General features: G+C 41.2%; 2 protein-coding genes across 2 annotated transcripts; both read left to right on the forward strand.

The window, feature by feature from the left end:
• The first annotated feature begins 6464 nt into the window (after window positions 1–6464).
• On the forward strand, window positions 6465–7267 carry LOC128284373 (uncharacterized). Its single transcript, XM_053022384.1, has 2 exons — window positions 6465–7021; window positions 7063–7267. Exons 1-2 carry the CDS (start codon window positions 6465–6467, stop codon window positions 7265–7267), a joined length of 762 nt encoding a protein of 253 aa, XP_052878344.1.
• A 979-nt stretch (window positions 7268–8246) lies between these two features.
• Window positions 8247–15869, forward strand: LOC108466161 (uncharacterized). The gene is made up of 2 exons (XM_017766519.1): window positions 8247–8734; window positions 15704–15869. Exons 1-2 carry the CDS (start codon window positions 8247–8249, stop codon window positions 15867–15869), a joined length of 654 nt encoding a protein of 217 aa, XP_017622008.1.
• Window positions 15870–16895: the final 1026 nt, after the last annotated feature.

The raw sequence follows: 16895 nt of genomic DNA on the forward strand, positions 1-16895 counted from the left end.
CAAAACTTTTTTGGCACTTCTCTGACCACTCGAATTTAACATCTTTCTGCAATAGCTTCGTCATCGGAGTTGCAATCATAGAGAAACCTTTCACGAACCATCTATAATAACCAGTAAGTCCTAGGAAACTTCGGACTTCAGAAACATTCTTTGGAGGTTTCCAATCAAGTATAGCTGAAATTTTGGTCAGATAAACTCAAATGCCCGATACTGATACCACATGACCCAAAAAACTGACTTCACTTAACCAGAACTCACATTTACTAAATTTCCCATACAAATTCTTATCTCGCAAAGTCTGCAACACAAGTCTTAAATGTTCAGCATGTTCAGCTTCATCATGAGAGTAGATCAATACGTCATCTATAAACACAACCACAAACTGGTTCAGATACAGTCTGAAGATCTGATTCATCAAATCCATGAAAACAGCAGGTGCGTTAGTGAGTTTGAATGGCATAACCAAAAACTCATAGTGTCCGTACCTCGTTCTGAAAGTAGTCTTTGGCACATCTGAATCTTTAACTCGCAACTGATAGTAGCCTGACCTCAAATCTATCTTAAAAAATACTGTAGCCCCTTTCAGTTGGTCAAACAGATCGTCGATCCGTGGCAACGGATACTTATTCTTTATAGTCACCTTATTAAGTTGTCTATAATCAATGCACATTCTCATAGTTCTATCTTTCTTTTTCACAAACAACACAGGTGCATCCCACGGAGAGAAACTTGATCGTGCAAAACCTCTATCTGTCAACTCTTGCAACTGAGATTTCAATTATTTTAATTCTGTAGGTGCCATTCTATACGGAGCTATGGATATCGAAGTCATCCCTGGCATTAACTCAATACCAAACTCTACTTCTCGAATAGGTGGCAAACCCTGTAATTCTTCAGGAAACATATCTGAATACTCACATACAACAAGTGCTTATTCAATATTCCTTTCAGCCATTTTACTATCAAGCACGTAAGCAAAAAAAGCTTCACACCCTTTTCTCACATATTTCTAAGCTAACATCGAAGAAATCACTGCTGATAACCCTTTTAAATCACTAGATTCAATCCAAACAATCTTATCATTCTGGTTCCGTAAATTAATAGTCTTTCTCTTGCAGTTAACAATGGCATCATCCAGAGTCAACTAGTCCATACCCAAAATTATGTCGAACTCATCAAATGGCAACAGCATCAAATCAGCCGGAAAGTACAAATCTCGAACCATCAAAGGACAGTTCTTACATACTTTATCAACCATAACACACTGACCCAACGGATTTGACACTCTATTCACAAACTCAGTAGACTCAACAGGCAGAGTCTTGCTGAATATTAATGCCTCACACACATAAGAATGAGTAGAACCAGGATCAATCAATGCAATTACATTAGTATTATAAAGAGTGAATGTACCAGTAATAACATCTGAGGATGAAGCCTCCTCTCATGCACGGATAGCATAGGCTCTGGTAGGTGCACGAGCATTAGATTAGACTGCCATATCTTTAGACCCTTTCTGACTGCCACTCGTATTACCAGGATTTTTGGGTGGTCTACCTCTAGCTGCATTATTACCCGATCTTGTATTTTGCACTGGATTTTTCTCAGCTAACACTAGGCAATCTCGAATATAATGATCTGTCGATCCGAATTTAAAGCAAGCCCAATCATGCAATCTGCAACTGTCGGGATGTCATTTACCATAATGTTTACACTGGGGTTGATTCGATCTAACATTACCGACACTCGCTACTGAGGTAGCTCTCAAGCTCACTGGTGGTCTATTCTGATCCCGTCTGGAGTAACCTGAAGTGTCTTTAGAACGGCTAAAATGATCTCGAAATTCCTTTGATGCCGACTAGAATGACTTACCAAATGTTTTTTTACGTGCATCTCTAGCTTCAAAGTCAGCTTTTCTTTTCTGTTTCTCGAGCTCTTCAACTTTGCAAGCCCACTCAACCAATACTAAGAACTCTTTTATCTCAAGTTTAATGTCTTCATTCAATCCATCTTCAAATCTTTTACAAATTATAGCCTTAGCAGAAACACACTCTTGGGCATACCGATTGAGCCTCACAAATTTTTGCTTCTACTCTGTCACGATCATCCGACCCTGTTTCAGCTCTAGAAACTCTTTAAGCTTCTGGTTGATAAATCTCTGGCTGATATATTTCTTACAGAACTAAGTTTGAAAGAATTCCCAGGTCACCTGCTCTCTCAGAACTACTGATACTAGGGTATTCCACCAGTGATGTAATGCCCAAAAATATCGAAAACTAAAAATCCCGAAATCTTGAGTTTTTTTTGTGCTTGGCATTTTCGGTTAAGTGTTAATTATGTGATGGTAGGTCTTGGTCAAGGTTTGATTTTGAACCTAGGGGTAAAAAAAATTATAGTTTAATTATTAAAAGAACCCTGATGGCAAGTAGGTGGGCTTTTGAATAAATGAAGGGGAAATTGGTTAGAAAAGAGCTTGCCGGCCCAGGGGATAAGTAGCGTGTTGCTAGTGTCAGAGGTCTGGGGTTTGAATCCAACTTTTCTCAAAAGAGGGATTTATTTTTGCTAAAATATGGGCAGAGGTGGCGTTGGATTTGAACTCTGCAGGGAGTGATAAGAGGAGAAATTTGAGGAGAGGATCAAGGGGTTATTAGGGAGAAAAACAATGAGATGAGGAGTGAGGAAGAGGTAGAGCTGAATTGGGAATTTCGGCTTAGAAAATTCAATTATAGAGGCTATATATAGGTGCCGAATGGGAGGTTGCCAGGCTAATGCCGAATTCTCCTTCACCTTATTGCCAGAAACCCTTTTTCCTAAAAGCCGAAAACCCTTATTTTTCTTTCTTTTCCTTGTGCCGATTTCCCATCCTTCCTTTACTCAATTTTCTTTGATTCACTTCTGGTTTAGTCGACTTCTTCTTCCCTTTTTCCTTGGTGCCGAATAATCTTTTGTTTGCCATACAACCCACAAGGGTCGAACACCTCTTTGGCCGAAAACTCTTGGTGCCACCACTACCCTTTTCACTCAGTTGATTCTAGTGTAAATGTCTCCTCCTCCAATCAATTTTTGCTAAGTATCGATTACTCTGTTCCACACTTCTTCCAATCCATTTTGGTAGGATTAGTATCAAATTCCAGTCATTTGGATCCTTGCTGATTTGCTCCTTAGGTGAGAGACTTTGGTAAGTGTTCTTGATCTTAGTTGGCCGAATGGTCATAGTTAAGGGAAGGAGGACTTGTGTTGGATACAAGTTACCTGTTATTCTGGTTTTAATAATTAAGATTGGTGCAGACCTAGGAGTTTATTGTGGTTAATGATTAAAGAAGGAACTATTATAACTTGTCGCGCAAGGTAAGATAAAGGGTGAGGTTTCGGTTTTGGTAAAGATATTTATTAAGCATGCTATCAATTGAAGAGTGGTATCGATTGTAGATTTGGGGCTATGGAAATTGCATCATGCTTTATTACCAGGTGTGTACATGCACTGCATACACAAGTAGATCGGTAAAAGCTGAAATGCTGAAAAGCCGAAATGCCGAAAAGCTGAAAGTTTGGCTACGGTAGTCTTGCGAGTGTGCAGACACTCATAAGGGGGAACCGATAGGTTTCCTAAGGCCCAGGCACGATTCCATAGACTTGGGCTATGAATTGGCCAATCGGGCCATAATGAGCTAAATGGGCTCAATGGGCTATTGGGCCCATAATAGGAAAAGATTGATAATTGATGCTATGTGATGAAAAATTGTATGTGAGCATGACTGTAAACGTGATTTGGGCCTAATGGCCATATGAATGTGATTTGGGCCTAATGGGCCACATAAATGTGATTGGGCCTAATAGGCCATAAGAATGAAATTGGGCCTAGTAGGCCATAAGCATGTATGATGACTGCATAAAACTTAATTAATTAATTAAAGACCGTGGACAAGTCATAGGGTTAAGGTGTGGCAACGGGTATATGCATGTCTAGGATTGGATCTAGGGAGAGCTTGGTACTTAAGCAGTCTTAATGACTAACCTCCTCTTCTCTGGAATCCTACCTGGTGCATAGTATTCGTTCATCTTAGCTAACGGGGATTTGTTAATGGGCCAAAGTAAGTAAAAACCCGTAATAAAGAAAAATTACCGAAATGCCCCTAAGGGCGAAAATGACTAAAATACCCTATGTGTGGAATGTAAGATTTATGGATGTTACATGTATACCTGCTGCATTCATATGATATTCTGTTTAGGTTGCATATGGGTTGGGAATTATAGAACGCATGGTTCCTTGACAACCGTGGATCTGTTGACGACTATTAAGCCCATATATGATTGGCAGCTTGCTGTAATGAATGTGGTACCGCAACCAGTCTACCATTGATGTGTATCGGTTGGGTGGGTCGATATTTATATCCCCACATGATGTGTAATGGGGGACGAAGCTAATATGTATCGGTTGGATTATTGGGGTGGGTTGCACTGCATTGCATTGCATGTTGTATAGTGATTGATGAAAGCTTGTTACTCGTCGAGGGTTGTACACACTGAGCTTTTGAAAACTCACCCCCCTCTTTTATTTTTCTCTGGAGATGCTCATAGGAGGTTCGATGTCTAGAGAGACTCTGGGTGGCCAACTAGGAAGACAACGTAGACTTGTTTTAAAAGCATATAGGTTATTAGTTTACTAAGTAATGTTTTATTTAGTCGGGATTGTAATAAGGCCTCCCCTCTTGTTATTGTTTGGATTTTTAATATCGTACGTTGTAATTATAAGAAGTGGAACATGGATTTTCTAAACCATAGTTTTCTTTTAATACTACATTTCCGCAACTAAATTTTTAAAGGATAAGTTTTCTTTAATCAAATGTCTTAAACAAAGCTTCGTAATAGAAAAGAGATTTTTCTAAGTATTTGAGATGTAACTTTTTAAGGAAGGGTTTTCAATGAAACAAGGTTTTCGCTAAAACACTTCAATATGACACGCCAGATTCGGCCATAACGTCCGTGTTGGGTTTGGGGTGTTATATTTAGTGGTATTAGAGCCCAGTTGCAAAACTCGGGCTGTGAAGTGGGCCTTATTACTTGGTTCTTTTTTTGTGTTTTAAAAAAAATTTTGATCTAATTACAATGTTTTTGGAAAAGGGGAAGTCTTACTAAGCGGCACACCGAGTCTCCGACGTCGAACCAAGTAAGTTCTTTTATTCTTAAGCCTGTTTAAATTGTTATACAGTAGATAGTTAGAGGGCTACTTTAGATGATTATGTTAGAATGGAACTAAAGCCCGTAGGATCTTGAGACTGTAGAGGATTTAAGAAAACAACTCTCTCTTTAAATACTTTCATAAAACATCGGGTTAATTATTGAAACTAACTAAAACTTCATAAAATTTTTAATCTAGAAAATACGTGAATTGACAATGAGTGCTAGAAGAGGTGCAAGAGGCCGTGGCAGAGTCCGCAGAAGTGTGAGGGCTGAATCATTGACATCGGGCCATATGCCCAATGTTGGAGTAGAAGAGGCTCCGGCCTCACCCGTGGCTAAGAATGGACAGTACGATCAGGCCACGGGGGATGATGCATTGTCGCAGGCAATGCTAAGGATTTTGGAGAGGGTCGCTGGGCCCAATAATGGCACGGGAAATCAGGGGTCCATTCTAGAGCGACTTCGATCAAATGGGGTTGAGATCTTTAAGGGCGTGGCTGGTGTGGCTCCTAACGTGCCTGAATACTGGTTGGAGGCCACTGAAAGGATAATGGAGGACTTGGACTGTTCACCGGAACAAAAGATGAAAGGGGCAGTGTCACTGCTTAGGGAAGAAGCTTACCACTGGTAGCTGACAGTGAAAGAGGGCACTCAACCCCAGCAGGTCACTTGGGAGTTCTTCAAAGCTGCATTCCAATGAAAGTATGTAGGTGCGAGCTATGTGGATGCTAGAAGGAAGGAGTTTCTGAACGTCACCCAGGGAAACAAATCTGTGGCAGAGTATAAGGCGGAATTTCTACGTCTTAGTAGGTATGCAAGAGTTATGGTGGCAAACGGACTATGAGAGTTGCGTTAGGTTTGAGGATGGGCTAAGAGATAGCCTTAGGGTATTGATAGCTCCACAAAGGGAGCGAGTTTTCTCGGAGTTGGTGGAGAAAACAAAGATAGCAGAGGAGGTGAAGCGCACTGAGCGCCTAAATTGAGAAAAGGAAAGGGGTAAGAACAAGAGGGAGGCTGAGACTCCTGGTGTTGGACAGAGGCCTAGGGCTAGGGCTAGAGTTAATGGGCCAGTTAGGGTAGGGCCCCCTACGACTAATCCAATAGTGCCACCTTGTGCTGATTATGGGAGAAGCCATGGAGGCAAGTGTTGGAAGAGGATGAGAGCTTGTTTAGCTTGTGGTTCTATGGAGCATAGGATCAAGAATTGCCCTAGAATGCCAGCTCAGGTGCCAGTTACGGGCTGAAGTGGTGCTCAGCCACCAAGGGGTGGTCAACTGCCGCCAATGGGTCGTGGGCAGGCCAGGGGTGGTAATGGTAATGGACGTGGACGTGGAGCACCAGGCAAAAATAAAGTCCTTGCTGAGGCGAGGCAGCCAGCTTTGGTTTATGCTGCTCGTCGCCGAGAAGACGGGGATGCCCCAGATATGATAACGAGTATGTTCTTTATATATGAGTTACCTTGCACTGCTTTGATTGTTATTGGATCGACACATTCATATGTTGCATGCAATATGACTGAATCTTTGAGTGATATGTTTGAAATTACTTCGAATGAGATAACTTTGATAAGTCCGTTAGGTCAGCCAGTGGGAGTGAATAAGTTGTTTAGGAAGGTACCCTTAGTAGTACAAAGGGTTACCTTTTTAGCGGACTTGATGGAGTTGTCGTTTAGTGAGTTTGATTTAATCTTGGGTATGGACTGGCTGGTGAAACACCGAGCCACCTTGGATTGCACTGTAAAGCGAATGGTGTTAAGACCAATGGAGGATAAGGAGGTGGTGGTGATTGGTGAACGTCGGAATTATCTATCCAATGTGATTTTGGCATTAAGGGCTAGGAAGTTGGTACGAAAGGATGCGAAGCCTATTTGGCACACATTAGCGACACGGAGGTTAAGAGCCCTACTGTTGAGGAGTTAAGAACAGTTAGGGAATTCCCTGATGTTTTCCTTAAAGAGTTACCAGGGTTGCCACCCAACTGGGAGGTAGAATTTGGAATCGAATTGTTACCTGGTATGGCTCCGGTGTCTATCGCCCCTTATCGGATGGAACCAAATGAGTTGGTGGAACTTAAGGCACAGATTTAGGAATTATTGGATCGAGGATTCATCCGACCAAGTGTGTCTTCGTGGGGAGCACCGGTGTTATTTGTGAAGAAGAAGAATGGGACGTTTTGATTGTGCATCGACTACTGGTAGTTAAACAAGTTAACTATTAAGAACAAGTACCCTCTACCGAGAATCGATGATCTTTTTGATCAGTTTAGGGGAGCTTTCGTTTTCTCGAAGATTGACTTGCGTTTGGGGTATCACCAATTGAGGGTTAAGGAGGAAGATGTTCATAAGACAACTTTCAGAACTCATTATCGGCACTATAAGTTCTTGGTGATGCCATTCGGGCTGACGAACGCACCTGCCACTTTTATGGATCTTATGAATCTGGTCTTCCAACTCTACTTGGATCGATTCGTGGTAGTTCTTATAGATGACATTTTAGTGTACTCAAGGGATGAGGATGAGCATGATGCACACTTAAGGATTTTGTTGCAGACTTTGAGGGAGAAGCAGTTGTATGCCAAATTCAGTAAGTGCAAGGTTTGGCTAAGGGAGGTTACTTTTCTAGGACATGTGGTGTTAGCTGAGGGATTAAGGTGGATCCCTGAAAAATTGAAGTAGTGTTAGACTGGAAAACACCCAAGTCGGTGTTAGAAATTTGAAGTTTTCTAGGCTTGGCAGGGTATTATCGACGGTTTTTTGAGGGCTTTTTAGTAATTGCTGCACCCTTAACTAATTTGTTGAGGAAGGGTGTACCGTTAGTTTGGACGGACAAGCAGCAGGAGAGTTTTGGAAAACATAAGAAGGTTTTAACTAAGGCCCCTGTGTTGATTTAGCCAGAACCTGGGAAGGAGTTTACGGTTTATAGTAATGCATCACATGTGGGCTTGGGATGTGTATTAATACAAGAAAGGAAGGTGGTTGCGTATGCGTCACGGGAACTTAAGACTCACGAGGTGAATTACCCAACCTATAACTTGGAACTAGCTGCAGTCGTTTTCGCGCTAAAAATATGGAGGCATTACTTATAGGGGAGAAGTGTACAATTCATTCGGACCATAAGAGTTTGAAGTACCTCTTTACCCAAAAAGAGCTCAACCTTAGCCAGCGTAGGTGGGTGGAATTATTGAAGGATTATGATTGTACAATAGAATACCACCTTAGCAAAGCGAATGTGGTAGCCGACACATTGAGTCGTAGGGTTAAGTCAGACTTGAGGGCTATGCTCGCATGTTTAAGTTTGTTGGATGATGGTAGCTTGTTAGCTAAGCTTAAAGTAAAACCGATATGGATAAAGAGTAAGCAATTGATAGATGGGACCTTGGGTGCTCGTCTTAGACAAGTGGAGAATAGGGAGACATCATACTTTGGGATAAACAGTGAAGGAGTGTTGTGTTTCCGTGAGAGAATATGTATACCTAAGGACAATGATCTAAGACAATCTATTCCGCGGGAAGCACATAGCAGCCTCTATGCTATGCATCTTGGCACAAACAAGATGTATCAAAATTTGCACGAGCTTTACTAGTGGCCTAGACTTAAGCGTGAGGTTATGGGGTTCGTAAGTAAATGCTGGGTTTGTCAAAACGTAAAGGCGGAGCATCAGTTGCCTTCATGATTACTTCAGCCAGTAAAGCTTCCACTTTGGAAGTGGGAAAGAATCACTATGGACTTTGTTAGTGGGCTACCCTTAACGCCTACTAAGAAAGACTCAATATGGGTCATAGTGGATCGGTTAACCAAGTCTACCCATTTTGTACCGGTTTGCATCGACTACTCGTTACAAAAGCTGGCTAGGTTATATGTGGCAGAGATTGTAAGATTGTATGGAGTGCCAGTGTCCATAATATCCAATAGGGACCCACGTTTCACTTCGCGATTTGGAAAAAGCTGCATGAGGCATTGGGTACTAGGTTGAACTTTAGTACGGCATTCCACCCTCAAACTGATGGACAGTCGGAAAAGGTGATCCAAGTATTGGAAGATATGTTGAGGGGATGTGTGATTGAGTTTTGAGGTAGCTGGGAAGACTATTTTCCGTCAGCCGAATTTGCGTACAATAATAGCTATCAAGCAAGTATTGGGATGGCTTCGTATGAAGCATTGTATGGGTGAAGGTGTCGAACTCAAACATGTTGGATGGAGTTGGGCGAATGAAGAGTTTTGGGCCCTGAGTTAGTAGCATATACTAAGGATAAGGTGATGTTGATTTGAGATCTATTGAAAGAGGACTCGGATAGACAGAAATCATATGTTGACCTTAAGCATCGTGAGATAGAGTATGCAGTAGGGGACTTAGTTTTCCTTACGATCTCTCTGTGAAAGAAGGTGTTAAGGTTTGGACGGAAGGGGAAGCTAAGCCCAAGGTTCATTGGGCCATATCGGGTTGTAAGGCGGATTGGGCCAGTCGCTTATCAACTGGAGTTACCTCCTGAACTATGCCAGATCCATGACGTGTTTCATGTTTCCATGCTGAGACAGTATCGTTCAGATCCTTCACATGTTGTAGCGGTTGAGGAAATTGAGGTCAGGCCAGACCTAACTTTCAAGGAAGAGCCCATACAAATAATTGGTTGTGATGTTAAGGTAATGAGAACGAAGTCCGTTCCATTAGTCAAAGTGCTTTGGTGTAATCACAAGGCCGAGGAGGCTACTTGGGAACCTAAGGAAGCGATGCGAGGTCAATATCCTCAACTGTTTGAATCAGGTAAAATTTCAAGGACAAAATTTCTTTTAGGGGGTAGAGTTATAACGCCCCAAAAATCCCAAAACTCAAAAATCTCGAAATCTTGAATTTTTCTTTCTTTTTTTGTGCTTGGCATTTTTGGTTAAGTGTTAATTATATGATGGTAGGTCTCGGTCAAGGTTTGAGTTCGAACCTAGGGGTAAAAGAAATTATAGTTTGATTATTAAAAGAACCTTGATGGCAAGTAGGTGGGGTTTTAAATAAATGAAGGGGAAATTGGACAGAAAAGAGCTTGCTAGCCTAGGGGATAAGTGTCGTATTGCTAGTGTCAGAGGTCTAGGGTTCGAATCCCATTTTGCTCAAAAGAAGGATTATTTTTGCTAAAAGATGGGCAGAAGTGGCGTGGATTTGAACTCTGTAGGAAGTGATAAGAGGAAAAATTTGAGGAGCGGATCAAGGGGTTATCAGGGAGAAAAACGAGGAGATGAGGGGTGAGGAAGAGGTGGAGCCAAATTGGGAATTTAGGCTTGGAATATTCGGTTATAGAGGCTATATATAAGTGCCGAACGGGAGGTTTCCAGGCTGATAAACTGTAATTTATACATATTTCTATCCCATGCTTAGCACATTTTATGGATGATTTTTCCTTAAATTTGTTGAATTTGATGCTCCTAATACCTTAATTTCATGCTTTATACTTAGGTGAGCATAGGAGAGTGAAAGGAACGAGAAACGGGCCAAAAATGGAGAAAATGGGCCAGCGTATGAAATCAACACGGCCTGGACTTCCTCACACTGGCAGACCACACGACCGTGTCAATTTGGCAGAATCGAAGCAAGGCTCACACGGGTAGACTGCACGCAGTGGCTATTTAACAGGCTTGACCACGACCTGAAGTTATCGCACACGGGCGTGTCCCTATCAAACCCAAGTAGAGTCCTATTCAGAAAAGGCCACTTTTGAGGGCTCTTAGGCATTCCAAAGCCTATAAATAAACCTTAGAGGAGGAGGAAAAGGGCGGATACATAGGAGGAAGCAAGGAATTGCTCAAGGAAAGCTGATCGATCCATCTTAAAAGCCGGATTCACCATCAAGACTGAAGATCTCCCTTCAAGTTCCCTCAGGAGTTTTGGGTTTTCTTATGTTTTGTTATTTTTATTCTTTTGAGATGTTTTCTTTCATTAGTATGAACTAAAACCCCTAAATACCTAAGGAGAATGAAACCTAAGACGAATCTTGTTATTATTATCTGAATTGTATGATAAATATTTGACTTGTTCTTAATTATGTTTTCTTAACTCTTGTTTTGATATTCCAATATATTGATTCAAGTTAAGCTCTTATTCAGAGGAGGATAGACTCTGTCTAAGAGTAAATTAGTCATAATTAAGCGGAGTTGATTGCGCACCTAGAGATAGGTGACAAGATTTTGCCAGATTAGGGTGAAACCTAATAAGGGGATCTCTAGATTGAGTTAATGCAACCCTAGGGCATTTATTAAAAAGAGATTTCAATTATTCAATCTAGGGTTAGACATTTTTAGTCTCGAAGGAGATAATAATATAACTTAGGGATCTCTACGGAACAAGTTGAATGAATAAATCGTTCGATTCAGAGTCAAATAACAAGTGAAGTCTAGGTGGATTTTTTCCTTAGGTATTGTCTTAATCAATCAAATTTTCCAAAAAGTATTTTCCCCAAATTTCTTTTCTGTGATTTCTTAGTTTAATTAATTAGTTAGATAAACAAAACCCTTTTATTTTTTATGCTATATAATAAAAAGAAAGTTGATACTAGTACTTTTAGTTCATTTGGGTTCGATAATCTGGTCTTGCTAAAGCTATACTACTATTCGATAGGTACACTTGCCTTCATCGTGATAATAGTTAGTTTCAAGAACGATTCATTATAAATATTTAAAACCTGTCACAAATATCACGTATCAAGTTTTTGGTGCCGTTGCCTAGGAACAAAGATATTAGGAACATTCGATTTTTATTACTTTAGCCATTTACTTTTACTGCAATTTAAATTTTATTCTACTTTTTATTACTAATTCTTCTTTTTCCCTTTTTCTGGCAGGTTCTTATAGTTTATGACTAGAAGAAACCCATCAAGACCATTACTTTTTGACAGTGAGATTGATCTTATAGTTTGTAGAAACCAAAGGGAAATAAAGTGAAGCTTAAGATACATAGAAAACGAGCAAGAGGATGATATTCAAACTGCAACCAAGGAGATGACTGAAAATTAGGAAAACCTGATACCTCATGCGATTGCTGTTAATCCAGTAAATCAGAATCCTGCTCCTTTCATTATGTATGATTATGCTAAACCTTCTTTAATAGGAACTGAATCGAGCATAGCTAGACCTGCTGTAGCTGCAAATACTTTTGAACTGAAACCTAACACAATTCAAATGATACAATTCAAATTAATGGCATTTCCGATGACGCAATTCACCTTCGGTTATTCCCTTTTTCATTGAGAAACAAAGCTAAACAGTGGTTGAATTTGTTACCACGGGGGTCAATCACTACATGGGAACAAATGACTGAAAAGTTCTTATTAAAATATTTTCCACCAGCTAAAACGGCTAAATTACGTAATGATGTCTCTTCTTTTGTGTAGATGGATTTAGAAACACTCTACAATGCATGGAAGCGATATAAGAACCTTTTGCGAAGATTCCCTCACCATGGTTTACCACTCTGGCTATAGGTTCAAACTTTTCATAATGGCCTAAATCCTTCGACTCGACAAATGGTTGACGCAGCTGCTAGCAGAACCATCAATAATAAAACACCTGAAGATGCCTATGAATTTATAGAAGAGATGTCACTGAATAACTATCAGTGGCAAGTCATGAGGACAAAGCCAACGAAAACAACTGGTGTTTATAATGTCAATTCGTTCACCATGCTCTCTAATCAGGTAGAACTCTTGAATAAAAAAATTGATGTTTTTCTTAGTTCTTCACAGGTTCATCTTGCAATGTAGTGCGAAGCAAATGGAGGTGGATCAAACAGTTTAGAATACCCACCTTATGGCCACAACATGGAGAACGAGCAGTTAAATTACATGGGTAATAATCCTCTATCTTAAAACAATCCTTATAGCAATACTTACAATGTAGGTTGGAGGAATCACCCAGATTTTTCATGGGGAGGCCAAGGAAATCAAAAACCACCACCCCTTCCAGGCTTTCAGCAACCACCATACCAGCAGGAGAAAAAGCCGAACCTTGAGGAGATGCTAACCAAATTCATCTCGGTGTTAGAGACTCGTTTTTAGAATACCAAGACGGCACTCAAACATCAACAAGCATTAATCTAGGGGCTCGAAACTCAGATTGGACAGCTTGCCAAGTTGATTTCCGAACGACCACAAGGTAACCTACCAAGCAACACTAAATCTAACCCAAGAGAGCAACTCAATGCAATTGCCATTCAAGATGAGGAAGGGTTAGTGGCAAAACCAAGGCCAGAACCGATGGTAAGCGAAGGTAAGAATGAGGTAGGCCAAAACGAACAAAAATCAATAAGTATAAAATATAAACCTCGTGTGCCATACCCCAATGCGATAAGAAAAGGCTGCTCAGATGAACAATTTGGTAAATCCCTTAAACTCTTAAAGAAACTACATATTAACCTACTGTTTATTGAAGCGCCTACCGTTTATTGAAGCACTTTCGCAGATGCCGAATGCAGTCAAATTTTTAAAGGAGCTTCTAGCAAATAAACAAAAGTTAGATGAAAGGTCACATGTGGAGCTGAACGCGGTTTGCTCAACCATTCTTTAGAATAAGCTACCCAACAAACTAAAAGATCCAGGGAGTTTTACGATTCCTTGTTTAATTGGTAGTTTAGATGTTAATAATGCGTTGGCTGATCTAGGGGCTAGTATCAATGTTATGCCTTACAAATTGTTTAAGCAACTAGGTCTAGAGAAACCAAAACAAACTAGGATGAGCATTCAATTAGCAAATAAAACTATCAGATTTCCTAGGGGTATCATTGGAGACGTACTCGTTAAAATTGAAAAATTTATATTCCCTGTTGATTTTGTTGTTTTAGACATAGAAGAGGACAATAATGTTCCTTTAATTTTGGGAAGGCCCTTTTTAGCAACTGCTAGAACAATTTTTAACATTGGCACAAGTGAACTCACACTTCGTGTAGGAGACAAAACAATAACCTTCAAGCTCGCAACCCGAACAACATATCAAAAATTGAAGGTGATTGTACAAATTGTTCTACTAAGACTGATCATACAGTGCAACCTATTTTGCAGGAAATAAGTTCGAAGGACACACATGAGCCATGTTCAATCCACAACAAAGAATCTACCCATAAAGAACGAAGGTTACGAATCGAGGAGTTAGATAAATGGCTGGCATTTAAACCGAGAAAACATGATAAACCAAAACTACGCCAGAACAAGCTCAATGCCTCACCAAATCAACTTAAGGTTAGAGATAAAGTTTCATTAGATACCGCAGATCCTCACATTGACACTGCCAAATCGAATGAAGAAATTCCTCTTACGATACTTAGCATTTTCCCATTTGGTACAGTCGAGGTAAGTCATCCCAAATTCGGCACCTTTAAGGTAAATAATACCCGCTTAAAACCTCATTTTGATGGGATTCATAGCAGGAATAAGGAGTATAAACTCCTAGAACCACCATGACCATTCACCAAAGAGGTAAGTCGAGCTTACACTATAAATAAGCGCTTCTCGGAAGGCAACCCGAGCACTAACAGTATTAACTTATTTAAATTTTAAGTGTTTAAACACCTAACTTACTAACGGAGCTCTTGAATACAGGTTTACCACACTCATACGGCCAAGCACACGGGCGTACCTTAGCCCGTGTAAAAATAGGGTAAAATTTTCCCCAACACAGGATGCGATAAGTCGCCACAGCCGTGCGTTGAGACCGTGGGCGAATTTTCCAAAACAACACGGACGTGGGACATGCCCGTGTTGTAGAATCGTGGTTGAACCTGAGAAAATAGCACGGGCATTTGCCACACCTATGTCTAGAACCCGTGGTCGAACCTGTCAGATTAACACGGGCGTAGACCTACATACATGAGCGTGGGAGAAACGAACGAAGATGGAGATGACCGTGCGACATGACCGTGTGCACCCATACGCCCAAGGAACACGGGCTTGGGCCAAATGTCAGACACGCCCAAATTAAAAATTCGCGAATCACACGGATAAAAATTGAGGAACACGGACGTGTCCCCTGGCCGTGTGTCCCAAAATCTATAAACAACCTTCATTATTCATCATCTTCTTCACCCAAAATCCCTAACCCTAGCCGCTGCAAGTCCACACAGCCTCCCTGCCATGCCCGTGTGCCGCCTCCAACTCTATTTTCAACACCCATTCTCATCTTTTTAGCGTTTGTTTACTTTTTTCTCTCTATTTTATTCATTCATTTTACTAATTTTATGATTCTTATGGTTTTATTTGGAAGATTTTTCATTTATATTCATAGTTCTCACTATAGTCATGCTTATACGTTTATTCCTTGCCATTTTAGTCAATGCTTTCTGATACATTCATTCTTTTTGTGTGTTCCCATAAGAGTCTAGTTCAGTCATTTTATGTTGAAAATAGTCATGCTTTTATTATGTCAATTGCTATATAAACTTCTATCATTTAGATTAAACTGCTGAGTATTATTGGTTGGACTAGTTAGTTTAACTATATTCATGATTACTTCTTCAGTTAGTTAGTTATGTTATATTTTTTGTTCTTCTTGCAGGTATACCATGTCAAGCTCACGTGGCAAGAAAACTACCGTTCCGCTTCGAAAAAATGGAAAGGGGCGTCTTCCTCAGGCCCTACCGTGGAAATTCGCCACCCATACCTCCAATTTCCACCCGACAATCAGAAGGAACTATTCCAAATCCTATGGGCCCGACCTTTAGGTGTGGGCCGTTGCATTGACTGGATAGCGCTTGAATAAGTCCAGTTGTCTTACGATGTATGAGCACTCCTAACAACCGATCCATGGGATCTCTTCTTTATGATCATCGAGCAGATGTACCTTGAGCTCACACTTGAAATTTCCTCGACATTCCATGTTCAAGACATCATGACCAACTTTGATGATCCTGGAACAGTTCAGTTCCGTCTCGGTGGTTTAGTCTGCCAGTTGAGTATGCCCGAGTTTGGTATAGCTTTGGGCCTGTACATAGATGAGTTCATGGATGAAAACGACCTTGACACTCTCTGTCGCTACATCCACTACTCTCCCTCAAAGTGCTGGTACGGTTTGGTCCCCGATTCAGCCACCTATGACACGAGCCGCTCCAAGGCATCGACTCTCTCTCCTTCCTTGAGGTACCTACACGCCATCTTGGTACACACTTTGACAGAACATCGAAAGAGCACCGGTGTCGTCAACACTCACAACGTCTACTTTCTATGGAGCATGGCGAACACGCATGTACTCAACCTCTCCTACTTTATTGCCCTCGTCATTCGCCACCAGACGGAGTGGCATTGGAGGGAGGTCATCTCTATTGGCCCCTACGTGACTCCACTGGCACGGCACTTCGGGCTCCTCAACACAGCAGCCCAGTCATCCTCCCTTGCTCTTATTGGCCAGATGTCCCCGTAAGGCATCTCGAGCATGCTTAGTATGAGGATGATCAAGAAGCACCGAGGAACCCACCCTCCTCAGTATCGCCTCACCCAATCAGCCGAGGAGGAAGACCCTGAGGACATTACTGATGATGTCCCTCCATGTCATGAGGACCCACCATCTCAGCCAGCACCACCCTCTTGTCCAGTTCATGCCGCGGCTTCATACACTAACATCTGTGAGCGCCTTAGCTGATTCGAGCAACAGTGTTTTCAGCTCTTCGATAACATTGATGCTACTTTACAGCAAATTTGTCAACACTTCCACATCTCATCGCCACCCCCACCTCGCGAACCACCTAGAGATG

This window comes from Gossypium arboreum, chromosome 2, assembly GCF_025698485.1.
Source record: "Gossypium arboreum isolate Shixiya-1 chromosome 2, ASM2569848v2, whole genome shotgun sequence".
Classification (NCBI taxonomy): domain Eukaryota; kingdom Viridiplantae; phylum Streptophyta; class Magnoliopsida; order Malvales; family Malvaceae; genus Gossypium; species Gossypium arboreum.